The 21646-nt window shown below is 38.8% G+C and overlaps 2 protein-coding genes across 3 annotated transcripts in view; one reads left to right on the top strand and one right to left on the bottom strand.

Annotated features, from left to right (window-relative positions):
• The window catches only part of TAF9B (TATA-box binding protein associated factor 9b), a 25203-nt gene continuing 3557 nt past the window's right edge, over window positions 1–21646 (top strand). Inside the window, exons 1-7 of one of the 2 annotated variants that reach the window (XM_005888670.3) lie at window positions 3–136; window positions 976–1057; window positions 1687–1823; window positions 1898–2032; window positions 3795–3870; window positions 5958–6068; window positions 7164–9861. In XM_005888670.3, coding sequence (XP_005888732.1) covers window positions 86–136; window positions 976–1057; window positions 1687–1823; window positions 1898–2032; window positions 3795–3870; window positions 5958–6068; window positions 7164–7327 — 756 coding nt within the window. In that variant the 5' untranslated portion in view covers window positions 3–85 and the 3' untranslated portion in view covers window positions 7328–9861. Of the gene's footprint in view, window positions 137–975; window positions 1058–1686; window positions 1824–1897; window positions 2033–3794; window positions 3871–5957; window positions 6069–7163; window positions 9862–21646 lie in introns of those variants that run through there. The other variant, XM_070366222.1, reaches the window with a different exon arrangement.
• Window positions 12958–21646, bottom strand: part of PGK1 (phosphoglycerate kinase 1) — a 22637-nt gene continuing 13948 nt past the window's right edge. The window contains exons 7-11 of the mRNA XM_005888671.3: window positions 15959–16073; window positions 15532–15711; window positions 14186–14363; window positions 13822–13920; window positions 12958–13435 (exon numbers count right to left, since the gene is read on the bottom strand). Coding sequence (XP_005888733.1) covers window positions 13395–13435; window positions 13822–13920; window positions 14186–14363; window positions 15532–15711; window positions 15959–16073 — 613 coding nt within the window. The 3' untranslated portion in view covers window positions 12958–13394. The remainder of the gene's footprint in view (window positions 13436–13821; window positions 13921–14185; window positions 14364–15531; window positions 15712–15958; window positions 16074–21646) is intronic.

Genomic DNA, 21646 nt, shown 5'->3' on the forward strand with positions numbered 1-21646 from the left:
CGCCTTCCGCGATCGCAGGGGAGGGGCCTGAGCGAGGAACCCTAGAGCAGCCTTCTCTCCGCCGGATGACGAGCTGCAGGATAACATGGAGTCGGGGAAGATGGCGCCTCCCAAGAACGCTCCGAGAGATGCCTTGGTGAGTGCGAAGGATGCGTGGCGGGTTGAGAGGCTCCTCGCGGCCATATCCGGGGTCCGAGAGGTGGGCCCGTGCGGAGAACCTGGTGATGGGCTTGCAGGCCGAGTTCAGTCCTGCCAGGGACGCCAGGAGTAGTAGACTGGCGTGCCCTGGACCCCGGGGCTCTCTCCCGCCACCCTGGCGGCCCGGCTGGAGGGAGGCTGGAGCCCTCCGAATGCGCAGGCCGGCCGCCCAGGTTTATCTCCTGGACCTTGGGCCCCGGCCGCCTAGCCGTCCCTCCCCGTCTGTGAATCCTGACTCGTACGTCCAGGGTTTTGATGCTAAGTTTCCCCGGTAGCCACGTCTGAAAATGACAACCAGCTGTAGCCACCCCTACCTAGGGAGGGAAAGCCAACCCGGGACTTTTTCTTCTCTTTGCCCCCGCCCCCACCCCCACCAAAAAAAAAAAGTTTTCAGCAAAGAGGACTCCGAGGGCATTTGGAGTGGTCTTTGTGCGGCTTCACAGGTGGCGCTAGTGGTAAAGAACCCTCTTGCCAATGCATGAGACCTAAGAGACAGGAGTTAAGAGATCACTGGAGGAGGATATGGCAAACCACTCCCGTATTCTTGCCGGAAGAATCCCACGGACCGAGGAGCCTGGCGGGCTACAGTCCATGGGGTCGCAAAGACAGAAGTGACTTAAGGTGCATGCATGACACTTGCTTGAGAGGAAAAGGACGAGTACAAGTTTGGAACCCAGAGAAGGGGGACCTTGTATCACAAATGTAATTATTACCTTCGGTCCAGTCTTGATTTCTATACGTCGATTAAGCATCTGACATTTTTATTTGAATCCACAGGTGATGGCACAGATTCTGAAGGATATGGGAATTACGGAGTACGAACCAAGGGTTATAAATCAAATGTTGGAATTTGCTTTCCGTAAGTTAACATCAAAAATTTGTCTAACTTTTGAATTTGAAAAATCGTTCATTGTAAGAACATTTTCAACAAAATTGCTTTTAACAGTTAACGTCATAACATGTCATTATATACACTTATCCAAACCCACAGAATGTCGAGTTCCAAGAGAGAACCATAATATAAACTATCAATTAAGAGTCGGACATGACTTGGCTACTGAACAACAGACAAGTGATTATGATAGGTCAGTGTATCAGTCTATCAGTTGTAACAGACGTGCCACTCTGCAGGGAACACTGGTAACAGGGGATGCTATGCTGCATGTATAGCTGCAGGGAGTATATGGGAAATCTCTATATTATCCCAAATTTTGCTGTGAATCTAAAACTACTCAACAAAAATTAAGTTTTAAAGTATGTGGAAAAAAAGTCATAAAATTCAGAAAGCAATAAAAAGGAACTCAGGCTAGGGAACAGTATTTATATTGTGATCATCTGTTTAAAGTTGATTGTATAGATAGGACAATTAGACATTAAAACCAAAATTCATAAACTTTCTGGAAATTAGTGAAACTTTTTATTAAGAAAAGTGCCCATAAATATTAAGCTATTTTCATATGTTTAAAAAATAATGTTTTGTTGTTAAAGGATACGTGACTTCAATTCTGGATGATGCAAAAATTTATTCAAGCCATGCTAAGAAACCTAATGTTGATGCAGATGATGTGAGACTGGCAATCCAGTGTCGGGCTGACCAATCTTTTACCTCCCCTCCCCCAAGAGATGTGAGCAAACTTTTATTTGAAGTTCATTTTACTTATAGTTTTTAATTGTTGTTCTAATAAGCATTTTTTTTTAGTTCTTACTGGATATTGCAAGGCAGAAAAATCAAACCCCTTTACCGCTGATTAAGCCGTATGCAGGACCCAGACTGCCGCCTGACAGATACTGCTTGACAGCTCCAAACTATAGGCTAAAGTCCTTAATTAAAAAGGTAAGGATTTTTAGTCATTTTAGTTTTGTAAAAGGGTAAGATGTGTTAGGGGAATTTGTAGAGATCAAATTCCTGTAAATAGTGCAGGAAATTAAAGGCTAAGATAAGCTAAATACTAAATTTATAATCTAGAGTGAGGGAGCTGCTGAAAACCATTATTAAAGATGGAACCATGTTTTAAATTTTTTTTAAAGTAAAATGAGTTTTCTAAAGTGTAAGACGTAAGCATATACTCTATTCAGTTTTAAAGCCAAAACTTCATGCTTACTTAAATGTTAACAATTTCCTTATGTTTCCGGACAAGGAAACATTCACCTGCTGTGAATTTTCCTGAAAAAATGAAATATTGCTTCATTATCCATCACCAAACTCTTTGTGCCACTCCTCAATACATGGGAAAACTTGCCTAGAGATGGAGGTATGTTAGGCTTTTGTTAGATGCATGTTGATTTAGCTTCATGGGCATAATAGACACCTTCTTATACCCAGAGATTAAAGTGCCATATATAGCACTTTATAAGGTATATTATAGAAAATAATATAATAGAAAATAAAATACTATATAAGGTAATTAATAGAAAACTTGGGTCATCACTGGGATGACCCAGAGGATGGGTGGGAGGGGGTTCAGGATGGGGAGCACATGTACACCCATGGCTGACTTATGTGAATGTATGGTAAAAACCACTACAATATTGTAAAGTAATCAGCCTCCAATTAAAATAAATAAATTTATATTAAAAAAAATAAAAAGCCTGTATTATATAAATTTCATAACTCTTAAGTTTTAAAAGGCAAACAGGAAAATTAAATGTTTGGTACACAATAAATAAATAAATAAAAATTTTTTAAAAAGAAAACTTGGGCCTTTAATTCTGCAGTTTATTTATATGTTCAACTTCACAAATTCTCGTAGCTAAAATTCAGTGCCAAATGCTGTGTGAAGAGTTTTACATGGATTATTCAATTCTCACAAGAATCCTATGAAATAAGTATTGTTATCCCCATTTGACAGATAAGAAAACTGAGGCACAAACAGATTAAATAACTTGCCCAGGGTCACTCAGTGATAAAGCCTGGATTCAAACTCAAGCAGGTAGGCTCCAGAGCCTACATTCTTTACCACTATACTATCCTGAATTTTTAGCATCTAAACTATTGAACTTGTAAACATTTTTGAAGTTACTTTGTGCTTATTCCCAGGTCTCATAACTCCCAATCTTTACACTACACCGTAACAGAGTAAATGATAAACCATCAGGCATTGGACTTGCTTTCTAAAATATGACCTAAGGCTTTCCCACCACTGAGAAAGTTCTCCCCACATTGGGCTACATTTGTACCTCTGAAATTCCACCATAAGGAGTTTCTTTCTTTTTGGGTTAAGATATTAACTAGTTAAGATTCAAAAATCATAAGGAAGTTAGCTGTTATACCCAAATAAGACTCTACTTCAAACTTTAAAACTATATAGGATTATATATCTTATATATATATATATATATTCATATCCATGTTGATATAGATATGTATTGTTTCTATTACTTGTGTTTATATGTGAGTGTGAGTGTGTATGTGTGTGTGTGTGTGTATTTGTGAAACCCCTAGTTTAAATGTTGCATTAGAACACTGAACAAATTGGCATTCTTGCCATCAGTTATCCATTGATAATTCACATCAAAAATCCTAATTTCATTTCCTGGTAAGTTTAGTTGTCAAGTCTGAACAACATTAAAACTAATTTGTGTTTTAAATCCCCTAGGGACCTAACCAAGGACGACTGGTTCCACGGTTAAGTGTTGGAGCTGTTAGTAGCAGACCTACCACTCCTAACATAGGTAAGTGAGAGAGAGAAAAATGGCTTTTCTGGCTGGTAAAGAAGTGCCCCAGCACTTGATTTTGAACTATAATCCAAGTCAAAAATGGAGTCAGAAATTCCCATATGTGTTGCCATTAATACATTTACTCATCCTCTAGTATAGCTGTAAACATATATTTTATCAGATTTCAAAATGAGACAGCCACAAGGAATATCTGATCCCAAATGAGAATAGAATTGGATGTTACTCAACATTATTGTATGTACTAAGTGTGGTACCAAAAACAAAAGTTTAAGCTGTGTTCTATCTGGCTTTTATACAAATGAAGTTGCCAAACTCACTCATGGCAGTAGCCTACCTATTATCAGAAATTAAATTTCTGAGTAAATTGGGAAGAGATGCAATCAAAAGAAGTTTAAAATACACAAAGCTCAGTCATGTCCGACTCTTTGTGACCCCATGGACTATAAAGTCCATAAAATTCTCCAGGCCAGAATACTGGAGTGGGTAGCCTTTCCCTTCTCCAAGGGATCTTCCCAACCCAGGGATCAAACCCAGGTGTCCCACATTACAGTCTGATTCTTTACCAGCTGAGCCACAAGGGAAGCCCTAAGAATATCAAAGAAAATCATTTTTAATGTAACCTTTTCAAAAGTAGTACTATTATTCTGTATTGGTCAGTGAGCACCCCTTCAAACTGTCAGTTTTAACAGGTCTCCATCATTCTTTGAGCATTTCTTGCTTTCTGGCACAAGATGTTCCAAGCTCATCTTATATTTTCTTTACCCCAGTCCCAGAATCATCCTTTCTCCAAAGAACCTTCATTCCTTTTAGTATAGAATGGTATTTAGAAACCATAATGTCATTGTTATTTAGATAATAAGAAACACATAAATAATAGATCTAGATTTCCTGTTTTTTTGTTCTATATTCCTGCTGGATTTCTTTCATAGTCAGTCTTTTCAGGAAAAAAATCCCCTTCTCTTTGACCAGTAGTGATTTCTTGGTTTTTATTGCTTATAACTTGAATCCTATAGATGTTGTATAGCTCTAGAGTAAGCAGCATTTGATTTTTGAGATGTGTAGACAGTCTTTCATTATTTTTAAGGTGTGAATTCACATTTTGGCATTTAAAACCAGCCTGGTACAGTATTAATTGTACACTTCTAATTATATGCATGTCCTTTATAGGCAGGAGTTTGCATATATAATTTCTGTAACTTTTTGATCATATACTGTTTATATGTTGGTTCATATTACTTTTTATGAACTTTTTAAAAACTCTAGGCTGTGGTAATCAGTTACATGTGTTGGCAAGTTAACCAGTTTTAGTTATCAGTTGTGATTTTTATTCCTGGACATTTATTGTACATGTTTTAGAGATTTTATAATCTATAACGGACAAAGAAACATTCACCTGCTGTAAATTTTCCTGAAAAAATGAAATATTGCTTCATTATCCATCACCAAACTCTTTGTGCCACTCCTCAATACATGGGAAAACTTGCCTAGAGATGGAGGTATGTTAGTCTTTTGTTAGATGCATGTTGATTTAGCTTCATGGGCATAATAGACACCTTATACCCAACAAATGACAGAGATTAAAGTGCCATATAAGGTAATTAATAGAAAACTTGGGCCTTTAATTCTGCAGTTTATTTAAATGTTCAACTTCACAAATTCTTGTAGCTAAAATTCAGTGCCAAATGCTGTGTGAAGAGTTTTACATGGATTATTCAATTCTCACAAGAATCCTATGAAATAAGTATTGTTATCCCCATTTGACAGATAAGAAAACTGAGGCACAAACAGATTAAATAACTTGCCCAGGGTCACTCAGTGATAAAGCCTGGATTCAAACTCAAGCAGGTAGGCTCCAGAGCCTACATTCTTTACCACTATACTATCCTGAATTTTTAGCATCTAAACTACTGAACTTGTAAACATTTTTGAAGTTACTTTGTGCTTATTTCCAATGATTTTTTTTTCACCTTTCATTAACTCCATGTGTTTTGAAGGTAATTTCTAGTAAGCTAAAGGAAAGCAGAAATTGAACCTATATAATAAGTCATCTAACTAACATGATCTGTTAATTACAACTGTAGCAACCCCACAAACAGCATCTGTCCCAAATAAAGTTGCACCTCCAGTGTCAGTGACAAGCCAGAGATTCACGGTGCAGATTCCACCTTCTCAGTCCACACCTGTCAAACCAGGTAACATGATGGGTGGGGCATGGGGGGTTGAAAGTTGTTCTTTTAAATTTTCCTGAATTTTAAAATTTGTGAGTGATTGTCATTATTGAACAGTTTGTATTCCCATAGCAATAATTGAATTGTTTTACTATCATAATAGGTAAATTAGGGTTCATCAGAGGTCTATAACCCCATTAAAATTGTATGAAATTTTATATGTGTAACATTTTGGGGGGGAAGGGAGAGATTTCAACATGATCCTCAGATTCTCAAACAACATAGTGTTAAATCTCAAGAAAATAATACAACTTAGTGTATATCAAATGAAAACTGTATGTTTATTCAATTCATGGAAGTATAGATAGGAAGTTTGAATATAAGTAGAATTCTAACATAGTTTATTCTTGAATAAGTTTAGATTCCACATCTTCTGAAACTAACCGTGTACAATAAACTACTTATATAAAATATTGGTCTCTAAGGGAAGGATGATTCCTGACCTTGAACATATGCCTTTAGTATGTTGCATGATGAATCCAGTCTACTGCTAAGTACTAATTGAAATTTTAGGTAAATGCTCTGTGTCTCATTTTTTAATTGAACATTAAGGGAATGTAGCATTTTAATCATAACTGCCAATATCTTTATCTAGAGGCCTGTTGCCATTTTTATCTTTTATGAAATTTTTGTCACCAAGAAAAGCAGGATTACATTTTTTCCTTCCAGATGGAGTTGGTACAGTATATTCTTGGTTATCAAAATACTCATAGCTTTTGGATGCTGAAATAGTAAATATTCATGATATATGAAGAAACATATACATAACTATAGTATATTAATCATATAAAAGTGGATATTTAATTTTGTAAATACACAAACGAGACCTAGGACACAAACAGTAAACTGCTTGTGATTATGGATGACTTTGGTTTTTTGTGTCTTGTGTTTTTTTATTTTCTTTTATGTACATTAACTTTTAAGGAATGTTATTTTTAAAACCTTTAAAAAAAAGAAATTATTATAAGAATTACATTCAGCTTTGTTGAATACTTTTTACCGTATGTGTCTGATTCTATGTAGTTCATAGTTTGGGTGTGTTTTCTCCTCTGTTTACAGTTCCTGCAACAAGTGCAGTTCAAAATGTTCTGCTTAATCCTTCAATGATTGGGCCCAAAAATATTCTTATTACCACCAACATGGTTTCATCACAGAACACAGCCAATGAATCAAACCCATTGAAGAGAAAACATGAAGATGATGATGACAGTGATACTATATAAGAAATACAGTGTAGTCTCTATGCATTTCAAAATTATAGTTGGTTCTGAATCCATATACTGAACTAGAACATTCTTGATCTCGTTTTATCTTAGAAAACTTAAATGTAGCTGCAGTATTTTTCACGTTAGTTTAAACTGTTAGATTTCTTAAGGGTACCAGTGTTTTTTCACTAGGCTTAAAGTATAAAAAGCTAAGTGCTTGTTTTTTAATGATTTCATTAATGTTGACTCCTGCTACATTAATTCTATTTTTGGAAACAGCTTTCTGCAATGTATCTGATGTAGCACTTAAGTGTCAGTTTCTAAGCCTGATCAATGGACTAATCTTTAACAGCCTAATTTCTAATCTATATTTAAATACTTCTTTTGAAGATAAAATAGTCGCTTCTGTCCTCACCAGCTTTTTTGACCAAATCTCTTAATTAAGCAAACATTTTTTGGAGGGGATGGATTTAGAGGGATTCTGAATTCATTTTGAATATATTTAAACTGTAACCTCCCACCTCCTCAGTCCCATTTCTACACCCTATTCGTTTTCTACACTACCTCCTCTCCACAGGCTTAGGTTTCTCCCTATTGCTCTTAAATTTAAAAGGCTAAAACTGGACTGTTAGGAATATAATTCCTGATAATATAGTTGTGTCATTTTTAAAACCTGCTTCACATGCCTAATGGTCTGTGGTTTACTTTAACTGGAAGGTTTACATTTGCTGTTTTTCTCTCCATATCAGAGCAGTTGTTTTATCCTTTGCCTTTTATGCCTGTTGAGCATTCCTCTGCTTTTGACAGGTAGTTTCTGGGTCAGTTATATGCAGTTTCAACCTTATATTCCAAGTTGGTAACTCCACCGTATTTCACATTTCAAAATTTAACACAGAAGATGGTATAGTTTAAAATCTGCCTTGATAAGTATATTTACACTGGACCTAGGCAAAACCACTGAAGAACAAGTGTTTTCTTCCTTTTTACCACCCGCATATATGTTTTGATCACTACTGCTTGAACCCTACTATTGGTATCAGTTCAGTTCAGTCACTCAGTCGTGTCCGACTCTTTGCGACCCCATGAATTGCAGCACGCCAGGCCTCCCTGTCTATCACCAACTCCCAGAGTTCACTCAAACTCACGTCCATCAAGTCGGTGATGCCATCCAGCCATCTCATCCTCTGTCGTCCCCTTCTCCTCCTGCCCCCAATCCCTCCCAGCATCAGAATCTTTTCCAGTGAGTCAACTCTTCACATGAGGTGGCCAAAGTACTGGAGTTTCAGCTTTAGCATCATTCCTTCCAAAGAACACCCAGGACTGATCTCCTTCAGAATGGACTGGTTGGATCTCCTTAGAGTCCAAGGGACTCTCAAGAGTCTTCTCCAACACCACAGTTCAGAAGCATCAATTCTTCGGCACTCAGCTTTCTTCACAATCCAACTCTCACATCCATACACGACCACTGGAAAAACCATAGCCTTGACTAGATGGACCTTTGTTGGCAAAGTAATGTCTCTGCTTTTCAATATGCTATCTAGGTTGGTCATAACTTTCCTTCCAGGGAGTAAGCGTCTTTTAATTTCATGGCTGCAGTCACCATCTTCGGTGATTTTGGAGCCCCAAAAAATAAAGTCTGACACTGTTTCCACTGTTTCCCCATCTATTTCCCATGAAGTGATGGGACCAGATGCCATGATCTTAGTTTTCTGAATGTTATGTATAGTGCAGATCAATTTTCAGCTTGTCGCTGAGAATGTCACACATAAGATGGGATCACACCTGAAAGTTTTCTAATGGTTTCCTTCCTATAGAAGGCCAAAGCAAACAAATTAATGTGATGTGACGTGCATTTAGGTGTACTCTGTATAGGTTTCCCAATAATATTGCTAAACACCTTTCCCTATTTTCCATTTGTACACATCTAAACACCATATTGGGAAAAACTACAAAGCTTTCAAAAACATAAACAGGCTTGTGTTCTTTTTGTTAAGTAAGTTGACATATTCAACATAGGAATACTTTTGTAAAACTTCTACAATAAGTTTTCGTATCATAATTTAGAACTCATAGCCAAAGATCCTCAAAACTTAAGACGCAGGTTAAGTTTCATCTTAGGATGGTGCTTGATACATCAAAGAAAAATAGTCCAATAACATGGAAGAAATGTCTCATCAAAACTGTGATTCAGTATTTTTGGATAATAAAAGGTGATATCAAACTTACAAAAATACATCTGATCATCATAGGAGAAATGTTCATTATGTAGCATAGGATGTCATTACTTGAATGTTCTCAGGGAGGCAGCATGTCAAAGGCCTAGGTTCTAGTCCTGGCTCCATCACTAACCAACTGTGTGACCTTATTTCACCCATGAGCCTTGTTCTCACTAGTAATAGTAAACTGACACCAACCCTGCCTACCTCACAGGGATGTTGTGAAGGTTTAATTGGTATATGTTAAAGTTCTTTCAAAATTGTAAAAATGCTATATAACTCTGAGGAATTGTTAACATATTTGTTCTAAGATTATTAATAAAAAAATTGAACTTATTTCTCATATTTTATTTAATGGCTTCAAAGAGGATGAATAAGGCCCATTAATTCTGAAATCCAAAAGACAAGATTTGCTTAATGTATGAATTAATTATAAATCAAGGTATAGCTTGCTTTTATTTGGAATCAGCATGTGACTCATCATAATGAAAGCAAAATAAATATGAAAGAAAATATGGGTTTAAATCTGTTAATAACATGCTTTTTATTTTTATTGAAATATAGTTGCTTTACAATGTTGTGTTTCTGCTGCACAGCAATGAATCAGCTATATATATATTAAAAAGATATATATATATATATATATATATATATATATATCCCTTTCTAATCCTTCCCATTTACACATGCTGTCTTTAATGGGAATTTATACATTTAACTGAGCCAGCCAGTGGGCGGTTTGCTCTTTCAGGTAAGACTGCTTTATCTTGCAGATCTCCCTTTCCTAATTACATCCGCCCATTCCAGCATCAAGAATGACATCAGACAGAAGCACTTCTAGGTGGAATTTTTTTTTAAGATGAAGATGTACTATAGTAAATTAGGTAACTGTCATCCTAAGTTCTTCCTTCTACAAGTAGGAAATAAGTGTCTTTAATTGGAATAAGAATATAGGGATACAGTCAGAATTCAGGGAATGGAAGATGTGGCCTAAGGGGTCCAGAGTGAAGAGAAGTACTCAAGAGGTAAGGAAAAAAAGAAACTAGTCAGGAGAGGTGCAGAGCAGTGTGTAACATACCACCATACATAACCCACACACACACATACCTGTTGTATGTGCATTAAGTAGCTCTAGATTGAAGGAAACCAGTCTTAACAGTGATTGATTGTTTCTAAGAAGGGAAACTGGCAGCTAGGGTAGGAAGGGGTCTTCTCATTGTGTGCCCCTTTTTGACTTTGGTATCATGTACTAGAAGGAAGTTTTACACATAAAAAGGAAAATAAGGGAAGCTGGAAACACTGAACTAAAGAAACTGAACTCATTTATGACATGATTATAATTTTTTTCTATATACCAGCATACATGTTTTCTGGAGGTTAAAAGTGAATTTGCTACACTTAAGCCTAAACCTTTGCAGTGTTTTATCAATAATTCCTAACTCTGTTATTAAACCAGGAAGCACATCTTTGTTCAATTCTACCTTATGTACTCATAAGTTGTTACGTACTGCCTTCCTTAACTCAGTTGTAAATTCCTTTAGGACATAAGTGTTATATTGCCTCCATTACGCCTCCATTATGTCCTAAGCATATAGCAGGTACTCAAATATTTGGCTGTTGGCATTTCCCCATTCATTTTCTGGATTAATGACTAAAATAAATGGGGAAGATCCTGGAAACGGAGTCTAGTAGAAAGCACTCATACAATTGGGTTGATGGATGGATGAATTGGCAGTTGTAGAGTCTTAGGTTTATGGGCATTTACAATTCTTTCAGTTCCTTTGTACATTTGAAATAAAATGTTGGGGGAAAGGTAATCAGTAGGGGAAAAAAGTCATCAGTAGGCTGAAGCTCTGGCCCTGCTATGACATTAATTCACTGGATCAATGGGTAGTATCACTAGGCCTCACCAGCAAAAAGAGTGTACTAGAATTCCTGCTTTTCACATAAGGTTATAGCATACTATTAGAGGTATATAGAAACATGGTGTTTTTTTAGATTAACTACAGCTATGAGGACAGTATTAATTAAAATACAAATGAACTTTTAGAAAAAAATTCAAGCCTTCAAAATTTGTTTAAAGCAGCCACCAAAATGTTCTTTTGCTGTTCTATCCAGGGTTAAGCAAAAGGTAGAATAAATAATATTTATTAATATTAATAAAATAGTCTACAGTAATCATCTCAGAGAGGCACAATGAAAAATCACCAGCCAAACCTGGATTTTAATCCCTGCTATTACTTACTGGCTCTATGATTGTGGCCAATAGTTTAACTATCTCTTTATCCAATAAAGGTGAAATATATACTCTAGTAAGTAAAACGCCCAGTAGAAAAATTCTGGTTAAACACGACCTTTTGAAAATACATGTTTACTTCTGCTCATTCCTGAAACTCCATTAAAATGACAGGAACAAGAAAGGAGGGACAATTACAAGGACAGTAAAAGAATCATGTCATTGGAATTACTTTGATCTTTTGATACAGTGTCATTAGATTTTCAGCAATAACAATGAATCAAAGCCTCTAATTCTGAGAAACTGCTGTGTAGGCTGAAATTCTACATATAACCAAATAGGCAAATATGAGTTAGATAAAGATATCTTCAGACACACAAAAATTTTACCTCCTAGGCACTCAATTTCTCATAAAGCTAATGGAGTCTTATGTTTCACAAAAGGAAGAGTAAAAGAAGAAAGGGTGGGGAGGGGAAGAGATTCAGGAAAGGGAAGGCCCAACACAGGAGTTTAAAGAAATCCCCAAGAGCTACCCCAGAGATTTCCTCTGGAAAGAAACCCCAGGGCAACAGCTATACAGGCAATCTAGGGGGCATCCAGGACAAACTGGAACAGGAACACAAGGACTCCAGAAGGGACATCTCTAATAAAAATGAACCAACTGGGACTTACCCCAGTGGTCCAGCAGTTAAGACCATGCTTCTGGCTGCAGGGGGCCCAGGTTTGATCCCTGCTTAGGAAGTTCCACATGCCACACAGTGCGGCCAAAAGAAAAAAAGAACCAACTGGTACGTTTGAGTATGTTGGGAATGAATCAGTGATAGATACACAGAAAAAAAGACACCAAGTTTTAAAACTATTTTTTAACTCCAAAGAAAAAAGGTATATAAGGAAATATAATCATGGCATAGTTCAGCTATGAATTGTAGTTATAATCACAATGTAGGCTTCTATTAATTAAATCTCAAATTATGACAAAACTATACTGGGAGAATCAAATAGGGGAAGTATATATGGAACAGAGGCTATAAGGGAGCTAAATCTCCCCATGTATGAAATTAACAGATACCTTGTTTAGGAAATCGAGATGTTAACAGTTTAAGCATGTTACTTAGAATCATGGACACAGATGACCTGACCCCTTCCTCAAGATTCTGTTCTCATCCTAAATAACAAAATAGGACAGGAAAAAAAAATCCAGTTTCAATGGATCTTTTTATTTAATATGTCATCAACTTCATCTCCCTCCGTACCAATAATTGGAATTTCATCTTGTTTTCATGCTGAGTGGTAAAGCAATGACAAAGCTAATCAGAATAAGCTACTTCAGAAAGAGAACTAAGCTAACACAGCCCACTTTAACAGGCATAATATAAATATATGTACTCTAGAATGCACAACGGTTTAGTCTCTAAGAAATTCAAATGGGATCTTGAAGAATGTAGGCAATTCCCAGGTACAGCAAAGATGAGCTGAGATGTTCTGCAACTGTTTGAGGGTTCCTGGCACTACATCCCTTGGCTACTAGCTGATTCTTGACAAAGGGGAAGACATTAGCTAATGCCAAGTGGAGATGCAGACAGTGCTATGTTGACTTAGGGGCTATGCACAGGAACCAGAAGGCAGAAAAGTACTAAACACTGCTGAGAGCATCCACTCCAGGAAGCACTTTACCTGTTTTTGAGAGAACACACAAACACACAAACACACACACACGGTCAGCATTACTATAAGATCCACTAAGCCAGATCTGTCCCCTCCTATCTTCCTAATAACATAGCAGTTCTTCTCTAGGATATATGGCCAGGAGTTGAGTAACTTCTATATTCTGGGCCCCAGGTATACTAGTGTGTAACCTCTTTGAGAATAAAAGTCTTCCCATCCGGCCCTCCCCACATCAAATGGAACCCAGGAGCTTTACTTGACGTTCCTCCTTTTGTATTGCCCATGACTTCTAATGACAACCCTACCACCTACTGTCTCCACCCCATTCTACTTTACTCTTACTGCATAAACCCTGTCATTCCTCCAAATAAGCCAAAAACATTAAAGATCCTCACCTTCCAGGAGCTCTAAACTGGCACCACCCCCAGTGCTCACATGACTGACTTTATCCTCTGTGTTCCATTTGGCACAGCAAGTAGCAGTGTCTCCACCACCTGTTGAACAAAAGCCAAATAAAAAGGGGAAAGAAGAGAAGAGAAAAAAGACTGGCACCAAAATTATAAGGCACTGTGTTCTCAAGCCCAAAAGGTAGCTGATAACCCCCCAACTCCATCTCATTTAGAGGTTTCTCCATGAATCATATACCCACTTAGCTCTCAAGATCCACCCAGCACCAAGGAACCTAGGAAAAGTGAACTATTTCTCCTCTACTTTCCTCTGATCTGCTAGCTCACATGGCATTAGCTTTGTACCCTTTACCTATGATGGTGATGCAGCCCCTGGAAGTGGCTTTCACCACCTCATCCATAAGGGCTTTGGTTCCTCGGGCAAAAGCTTCCCATTCAAATACACCCACAGGTCCATTCCACACGATCTGCTTAGCCCGAGCAACAGCCTCAGCATACTTCTTACTGCTCTCAGGACCACAGTCCAAGCCCTAAAAGGCAGATTTAAAAAGAGAGGATGAGCTACCAAGAAAAGCTACTTAGAGGAGCAAATACCACACCTCCACCAAAACCAGAACTCAAGGCTGAATATCAGAGTGTCTTCTAGAACTAAAAGATACAAGATACATTTCATTCTTTAAAATTACAAACTTGTTCATATCCTTTACGGAAGATCAAGTCTAAGGGAAAACCTCAAAAGTTATTTGATAAAAACATTTTTAGCCACATTATTTTATGACTGTACTAGCTCAGTGGTTTTCAACTAGGGTCAATTCCACCCCTCCCTAGGGAACACATGGTAATAGCTCAACATTTTTGTCTATCATGATTTAGAGGTGGTAGGGAGTTGCTACTTAGTATCTAGTGGGCAAACAGTCCTTATACATTCTACAATGCAACAACAGCCCTCCATAACTAAAACTACCTGAGATGTCAGTAGTGCCGAGGTTGAAAAACACTAAACTAGATCAGTGGTGCTCAAACCTTGTGGTGCATCAGAATCATCAGGATGGCTTGTTAAAGCACAAATTTCTGGGCCCTACTCCCAGTTTCTGCTTCAGCAGGTTGGGAGAAGGGGGCAGGAATTTGCAGTTTTTAACAAGCTTCAAAATGATGCTGCTGTTCTTGGAACCACACTTAAAGCCACATGCCTAACAAAAGGACAGTGACTAAGCAAAGTAGTATGTCAACATTAACAATTTTCTACAGATATTAGAATGATAACAAATGGAGAGTACTACAATCAACTATTTAAATAAGTCCTTAATATACACATAGATTTTTCCCTGCTTGTAATAATTGTACTACTTTAATGTTTTCATATACAAAAAAATTCTTATACAGGGTTCTAGGCAGAAATAATAATATTTAATCCAACAGAACAGCCCAAACTATGAAAGTACATAGCATCATCCACAGCAATCAGTTAAGTACTTAATAAACATTAAATAGATGAAGAAACAAAAGCAGTTTTGCCCTCACTTTTCAAATGAAAAGTCTTAGCAGCAATCTGATACCACTGCTTTTGCCCCATGGACTCTCCCTGAAGGAAGGGCTCACTGCCATATTTGGAGCACTTCCTTTAATTTTTTATTAGTTGAATGAATGATACCAAAATGTATTTGTTCACTCATACTACCAACCACCCAAGTGACTCACCATCCAGCCAGCAGGTATGCCAGAGGCCACAGTGGCTTGGCCAGTCTTGGCATTCTCATCAAACTTATCAGCAGTGACAAAGTCAACAGGCAAAGTAATCTTCACGCCATTCTTGTCAGCTTTGGACATCAGGTCTTTGACAATCTTGGATCCCTCTTCATCAAACAAAGAAGTGCCAATCTATATAGGGAAGTCAAGATGAGGAAGGTCAGCCTATATACTAAGAATGTGGTTACCTCACAAAGCAGACAGTATGAAATACAGCACAATATAAAGGAATAATTCTAAGACAAAAGAAAAACAACTTGCAAAATAAATAAAAATGGAGTTTTTAGGGCTCATGCCATAAGCTAATTTCCTTTGTAAATTTACATAACCTATTTCTCATGGAGAGCTATTTCACATCTACTTGGCATCGGTTTCCTACCTCCATGTTGTTGAGCACCTTAAGGAAGGTAAAGGCCATTCCACCACCAATAATCATTTCATTGACTTTGTCCAGCATATTACTGATCAGCTGGATCTTGTCTGCAACTTTAGCTCTGGAAGGGAAAGCAAGAATCATCACCAAAAGAACAAAGGACTAAAGAGCTGGTATTACACAAAGCCTGAGGTTTTATATCAAGGGACAGGAACAGAGAAATGTCCCACAGAGTGAGAAAAGTACTGGCTCTCAGCCTGGTGCTCTGTGAAGACCTATAGGGGTGGGATGGGGGTGGTGGGAGGAAGTCTCAAGAGGGAAGGGATATATATATTCTTATAGCTGATTCATGTTGTTGTACAGCAGAAACCAACACTGTTAAGCAATTATCCTCCAATTAAACATTAAAAAAATATTTCTTAAAAAGTACTGGCTAGCTTTGCCCTATGTTTCTCCAACACGAAAAAGCCAATCCATTACTAAGAAATCTTTTTAAGGTGTGGCTCTTGGCCAAGAAGGGCTTAGAAGACTTGCAATCATCTAAAGAAATCACAAGTTCCAAATAGATCTGTTTTGTCCCTCTTATTCCCCCAAAATCAAAGGTCAAGACTGGTAATTATACTTGAGAAAGATTGCTAATTGTGGGATCCCTAAGCTCACTGAGAACTGTCCTAACCCTAAAGCAGGTATCAAATTACATACCAAACAAATATATACTGAGCAAAAATAGACAAGATATTCACACTCTTAGGTCCATGTTTAGTTGCTGGAACATTTGCTTTATGGCATTCATTATTCTATCGGACCACTTGATTCAACACATTGGTTGTGGGACTTCCCTGGTAGTCCAGTGCCTAAGACTTTGCATTCCAACGCAGGGGGTGTGGGTTTGATCCCTGGTCAGGGATCTAATATCCCACATGCCTCATTACCAAAAAAACAAAATGTAAAACAGAAGTAATGGTGTAATAAATTCAATAAAGACTTTAAAAATGGTCCACATCAAAAAAAAAAAATCTTAAAAAACACTGAGTACTTACTCTGTGCCAAGCACTGTTCTAGGTCTTTAAGAAACATAAACATCACTGGGCAAAAGCAAAGATCCCTACCCCCTTGGAGCTTATATTCTAGAAGAGGGAAATAAGATAATCAACACAGATGTACCTTTCACCTCCCTGTGAGAGAAATATACATATCTAAACAGAAGAAATGGAGAAGGCGATGGCACCCCCCTCCAGTACTCTTGCCTGGAAAATCCCATGGATGGAGGAGCCTGGTGGGCTGCAGTCCATGGGGTCGTGAAGAGTCGGACACGACTGAGCGACTTCACTTTCACTTTTCACTTTCATGCATTGGAGAAGGAAATAGCAACCCACTCCAGTGTTCCTGCCTGGAGAATCCCAAGGATGGGGAAGCCTGGTGGGCTGCCGTCTATGGGGTTGTGCAGGGTCGGACACGACTGAAGCGACTTAGCAGCAGCAAACAGAAGAAAGGAGAAGGCAATGGCACCCCACTCCAGTACTCTTGCCTGGAAAATCCCATGGATGGAGGAGCCTGGTAGGCTGTAGTCCATGGGGTCGCTAAGAGTCAGACATGACTGAACGACTTCCCTTTCACTTCTCACTTTCATGCATTGGAGAAGGAAATGGCAACCCACTCCAGTGTTCTTGCCTGGAGAATCCCAGGGATAGGGGAGCCTGGTGGGCTTCCATCTATGGGGTCGCACAGAGTCGGACAAGACTGAAGCGACTTAGCAGCAAACAGAAGAAAAACAAATTCACTTGAAGCACAACCTTTAAAATCCTTCACATAAGTAATGGCTTGCTTTCCACAAATATTCCTATATATCTAAGTGAAGTGAAGTTGCTCAGTCGTTTCTGACTCTTTGCAACCCCGTGGGATTCTCCAGGCAAGAATACTGGAGTGGGTTGCCATTTCTTCCAGGGGATCTTCCAGACCCAGGGATTGAACCCAGGTCTCCCGCATTGCAGGCAGACCCTTTAACCTCTGAGCCACCACGGCAGACCCCCCTATATATATCTAAATCCCACTTAAATAAGCAAATCACCTTGGGCTTATTTGCCTCTTCATTCAATAAACAAGATGATATCTATTCTGTAAGAGGCCTTATGCTAGGATTTGTGAAATGGAGGTTCAAAACAATAGTGATGTGGGAGAATGGATGGCAAGAGACTACTGATCTCTCACTTGTAAAGACTGAGCACCACCAAGAGTAAAAATGGATTAACTGCTTTATACAAAAACATACACATACACACACAGAGAGTGAGAGGGAAACAGAAAGGATGAAAAGAGACTCAACATATAAAGAACATGGGATATTCTATACATCAAATACCCTGTTTCTTCAACAAATCAATGGAATGAAAAATAATAAGAGGGAACTATTATAAAATAATTAGGGTTAAGGTTATAAAAAATAGGAGAAGGCAATGGCACCCCACTCCAGTACTCTTGCCTGGAAAATCCCATGGATGGAGGAGCCTGGTAGGCTGCAGTCCATGGGGTCGCTGAGAGTCAGACACGACTGAGCGACTTCACTTTCACTTTTCACTTTCATGCATTGGAGAAGGAAATGGCAACCCACTCCAGTATTCTTGCCTAGAGAATCCCAGGGATGGGAGAGCCTGGTGGGCTGCCGTCTATGTGGTCGCACAGAGTCAGACATGACTGAAGCGACTTAGCAGCAGCATTATAAAATAAAATATACCTAACAACCAAATGGCACCCCATTCTAGTACTCTTGCCTGGAAAGTCCCATGGACAGAGGAGCCTGGTGGGCTGCAGTCCATGGGGTCGCGAAGAGTCGGACACGACTGAGTGACTTCACTTTCACTTTTCACTTTCATGCATTGGAGAAGGAAATGGCAACCCACTCCAGTGTTCTTGCCTGGAGAATCCCAGGGACGGGAAGCCTGGTGGGCTGCCGTCTATGGGGTCACACAGAGTCGGACACGACTGAAGCGACTTAGCAGCAACAACCAAATACAATGCATAGACTTCATTTAGATCCTTATTCAAACAAACTGACTGTAAAAGACATTTCTGAAATGATGGAGAATTTCTGAATATAGACTGGGTATTGGATGACAGTATTAATAATAAGACTCTTAAATTTTGTTAGGTTTAACAGGTGGTTATTTTAAAAGAAATCTCAAGCTATGAGATGTATACAGAAGTATAAGAAATGAAATTATATGATATCTAAGGCTTGCTTTCAAACACTCCTGACATAAAAAGGATTAGAGGACAGATGAAACTGGATTGGCAAAAATGCCAGTAATTATTAGAACAGGGTAATAGGTACCTGTGAGTTTATTATACTATTCTTTCAACTTCTATAATGTTTGAATGTTTCTACAACAATGTTTTGGGTTTTTTTCTCTTTTTGGCCACACTGCATGGCTTGTGGAATCTTAGTTCCCTTACCAGGGGTAGAATCTGGGCAGTGAAAGCAAGGAGTCCTAACCACTGGACCACTAGGGAATTCCCAACAGAATAATTTTTTTTAATTAAATATAAATTCTTCACCTATATTGTTAATGTTCTCAGGGACACTACATTGCAAGAAAGGTGGCCAAAAAAAACCCTCCGTGTAAACTTCCCCCAAATAGCAATTTTAGGCAGAGTCCAAAACCTAATCATAAGCACTAGGTAGCACTCACTCCCATATTCCAGGTCTAGAGAAGGACTGAGAACAAAACTCAAGTCCTAGTCTCCAGAGAAGCAAAGATCAGAGGCTGACCTTTATAATCCAGTGCACAAGAGTGGCAATGCTTCCAGGACACAGATTCAAGTACCTACCTTAACTATTTTTAGGACCCTGAAACTGGGCTCATGAAGCCTGGAGAGTAACTATGCTACCTGAAATTGACACCCAACTCCAGAATCAGCTTTCATAGGGAAATGCTGAGTGTGTTCAGTCCCATGGGAAAAAAATACCCTGCTCATAAAAGGGTCAGGAGCATCTAGCCATAAAGAGGCTGCTATCTAGAGAGTCGTGCCAAGTGACAAGATCTTATCCAGGAAGTCCCAGGTCTCTGTCCCTACTTTATCACCTAAAATGTATCCTCCTAGTCTCTTGACCTACACTTCTGAAATTTCTACTTTTAACTAAACCAGTAGCATATCACTATTCAGAGTACTTTTCCCCATAGGAGAAAATATAAAAAGGTATCGGATCTGAAAAAATGAGTTCCAAACAATATATTCAACACATATAAGGAGGTTTTCATATCTGAAAGGCTCAAGTGCTTCAAAAATTGTTAGATGAGCATTAGTGGGTAATAGTGGATCTTTCCAATTCTTCTCCCCAGAACCATTTTCTATCCTTTCTAGCCCTGTTCTCTGTCCCAGGAGGCTGACCTGCATAGACTGCATCAAGGAGGTCCTCTGCCCTCTGACATCCAGCTGGGTTGCAGCCCATTGTGGGTAAGAGGGGATACATCAATAGGACATTAAAATGAGATCAGAGTATCTATTTCCCTGGCTCCTTCCCTGCTAGATGACTATCCTCCATCCCTTGACCAAAGGCTATACAGTTCTTATCAGAGGTCCATCTCCACACAACTACCCTCTCTGGATTCTGGTAACCATCACTTCCCTTTTGCCCTTCAGGTCTAAGGGTGGTGATGATGGTTTCCTCAGATGACTGTATAGTCCCTTTTGTGTTTCCCTAAACCCCACCCACACCTTTGCAGATACTCCCTTTATTAAATTTTCCTCAGTCACCCAGTTTGATTGTGCTAATAACAATAAACCACCCAATTTATGGCCTCATGCTTGTGCTCAGTCACTTCAGTTATGTCTGACACTTTGTGACCCTATGGACTGTAGCCCGCCAGGCTCCTCTGTCCATGGGATTTCCCAAGGAAGAATACTGGAGTGGGTAAGCTATTCTGTCCTCCAGGGGATCTTCTTGACCCAGGGATTGAACCCACGTCTCCTGCAGCTCCTGTATTGCAGGCAGATTCTTTACCACTGAGCCATCAAGGAAGCCCAAGTTATGGCCTACTAGTAGGTAGGCCCAGATATTGAAGAAAGTGGGGAAAACCAATAGACCATTCAGGTATGACCTAAATCAAATCCCTTATGATTATACAGTGGAAGTGAGAAATAGATTTAAGGGACTAGGTTTGATAGAGTGCCTGATGAACTATGGACGGAGGTTCGTGTCATTGTACAGGAGACAGAGAGCAAGACCATTCCCAAGAAAAAGAAATACAAAAAAGCAAAATGGCTTTCTGAGGAGGCCTTACAGGTAGCTGTGAAAAGAAGAGAAGTGAAAAGAAAAGGAGAAAAGGAAAGATATACCCATTTGAATGCAGAGTTCCAAAGAACAGCAAGGAAAGATAAGAAAGCCTTCCTCAGGGATCAGTGCAAAGAAAATAGAGGAAAATAATAGAATGGGAAAGACTAGAGATCACTTCAACAAAGGTCTGTCTAGTCAAGGCTATGGTTTTTCCAGTAGTCATGTATGGTTGTGAGTGTTGGACTGTAAAGAAAGCTGAGCGCTGAAGAATTGATGCTTTTGGACTGTGATGTTGGAGAAGACTCCTGAGAGTCCCTTGGAATGTGAAGAGATCCAACCAATCCATCCTAAAGGAGATCAGTCCTGAGTGTTCATTGGAAGGACTGATGTTGAAGCTGAAACTCCAATACTTTGGCCACCTG

Source organism: Bos mutus, chromosome X (assembly GCF_027580195.1).
Source record: "Bos mutus isolate GX-2022 chromosome X, NWIPB_WYAK_1.1, whole genome shotgun sequence".
NCBI lineage: Eukaryota > Metazoa > Chordata > Mammalia > Artiodactyla > Bovidae > Bos > Bos mutus.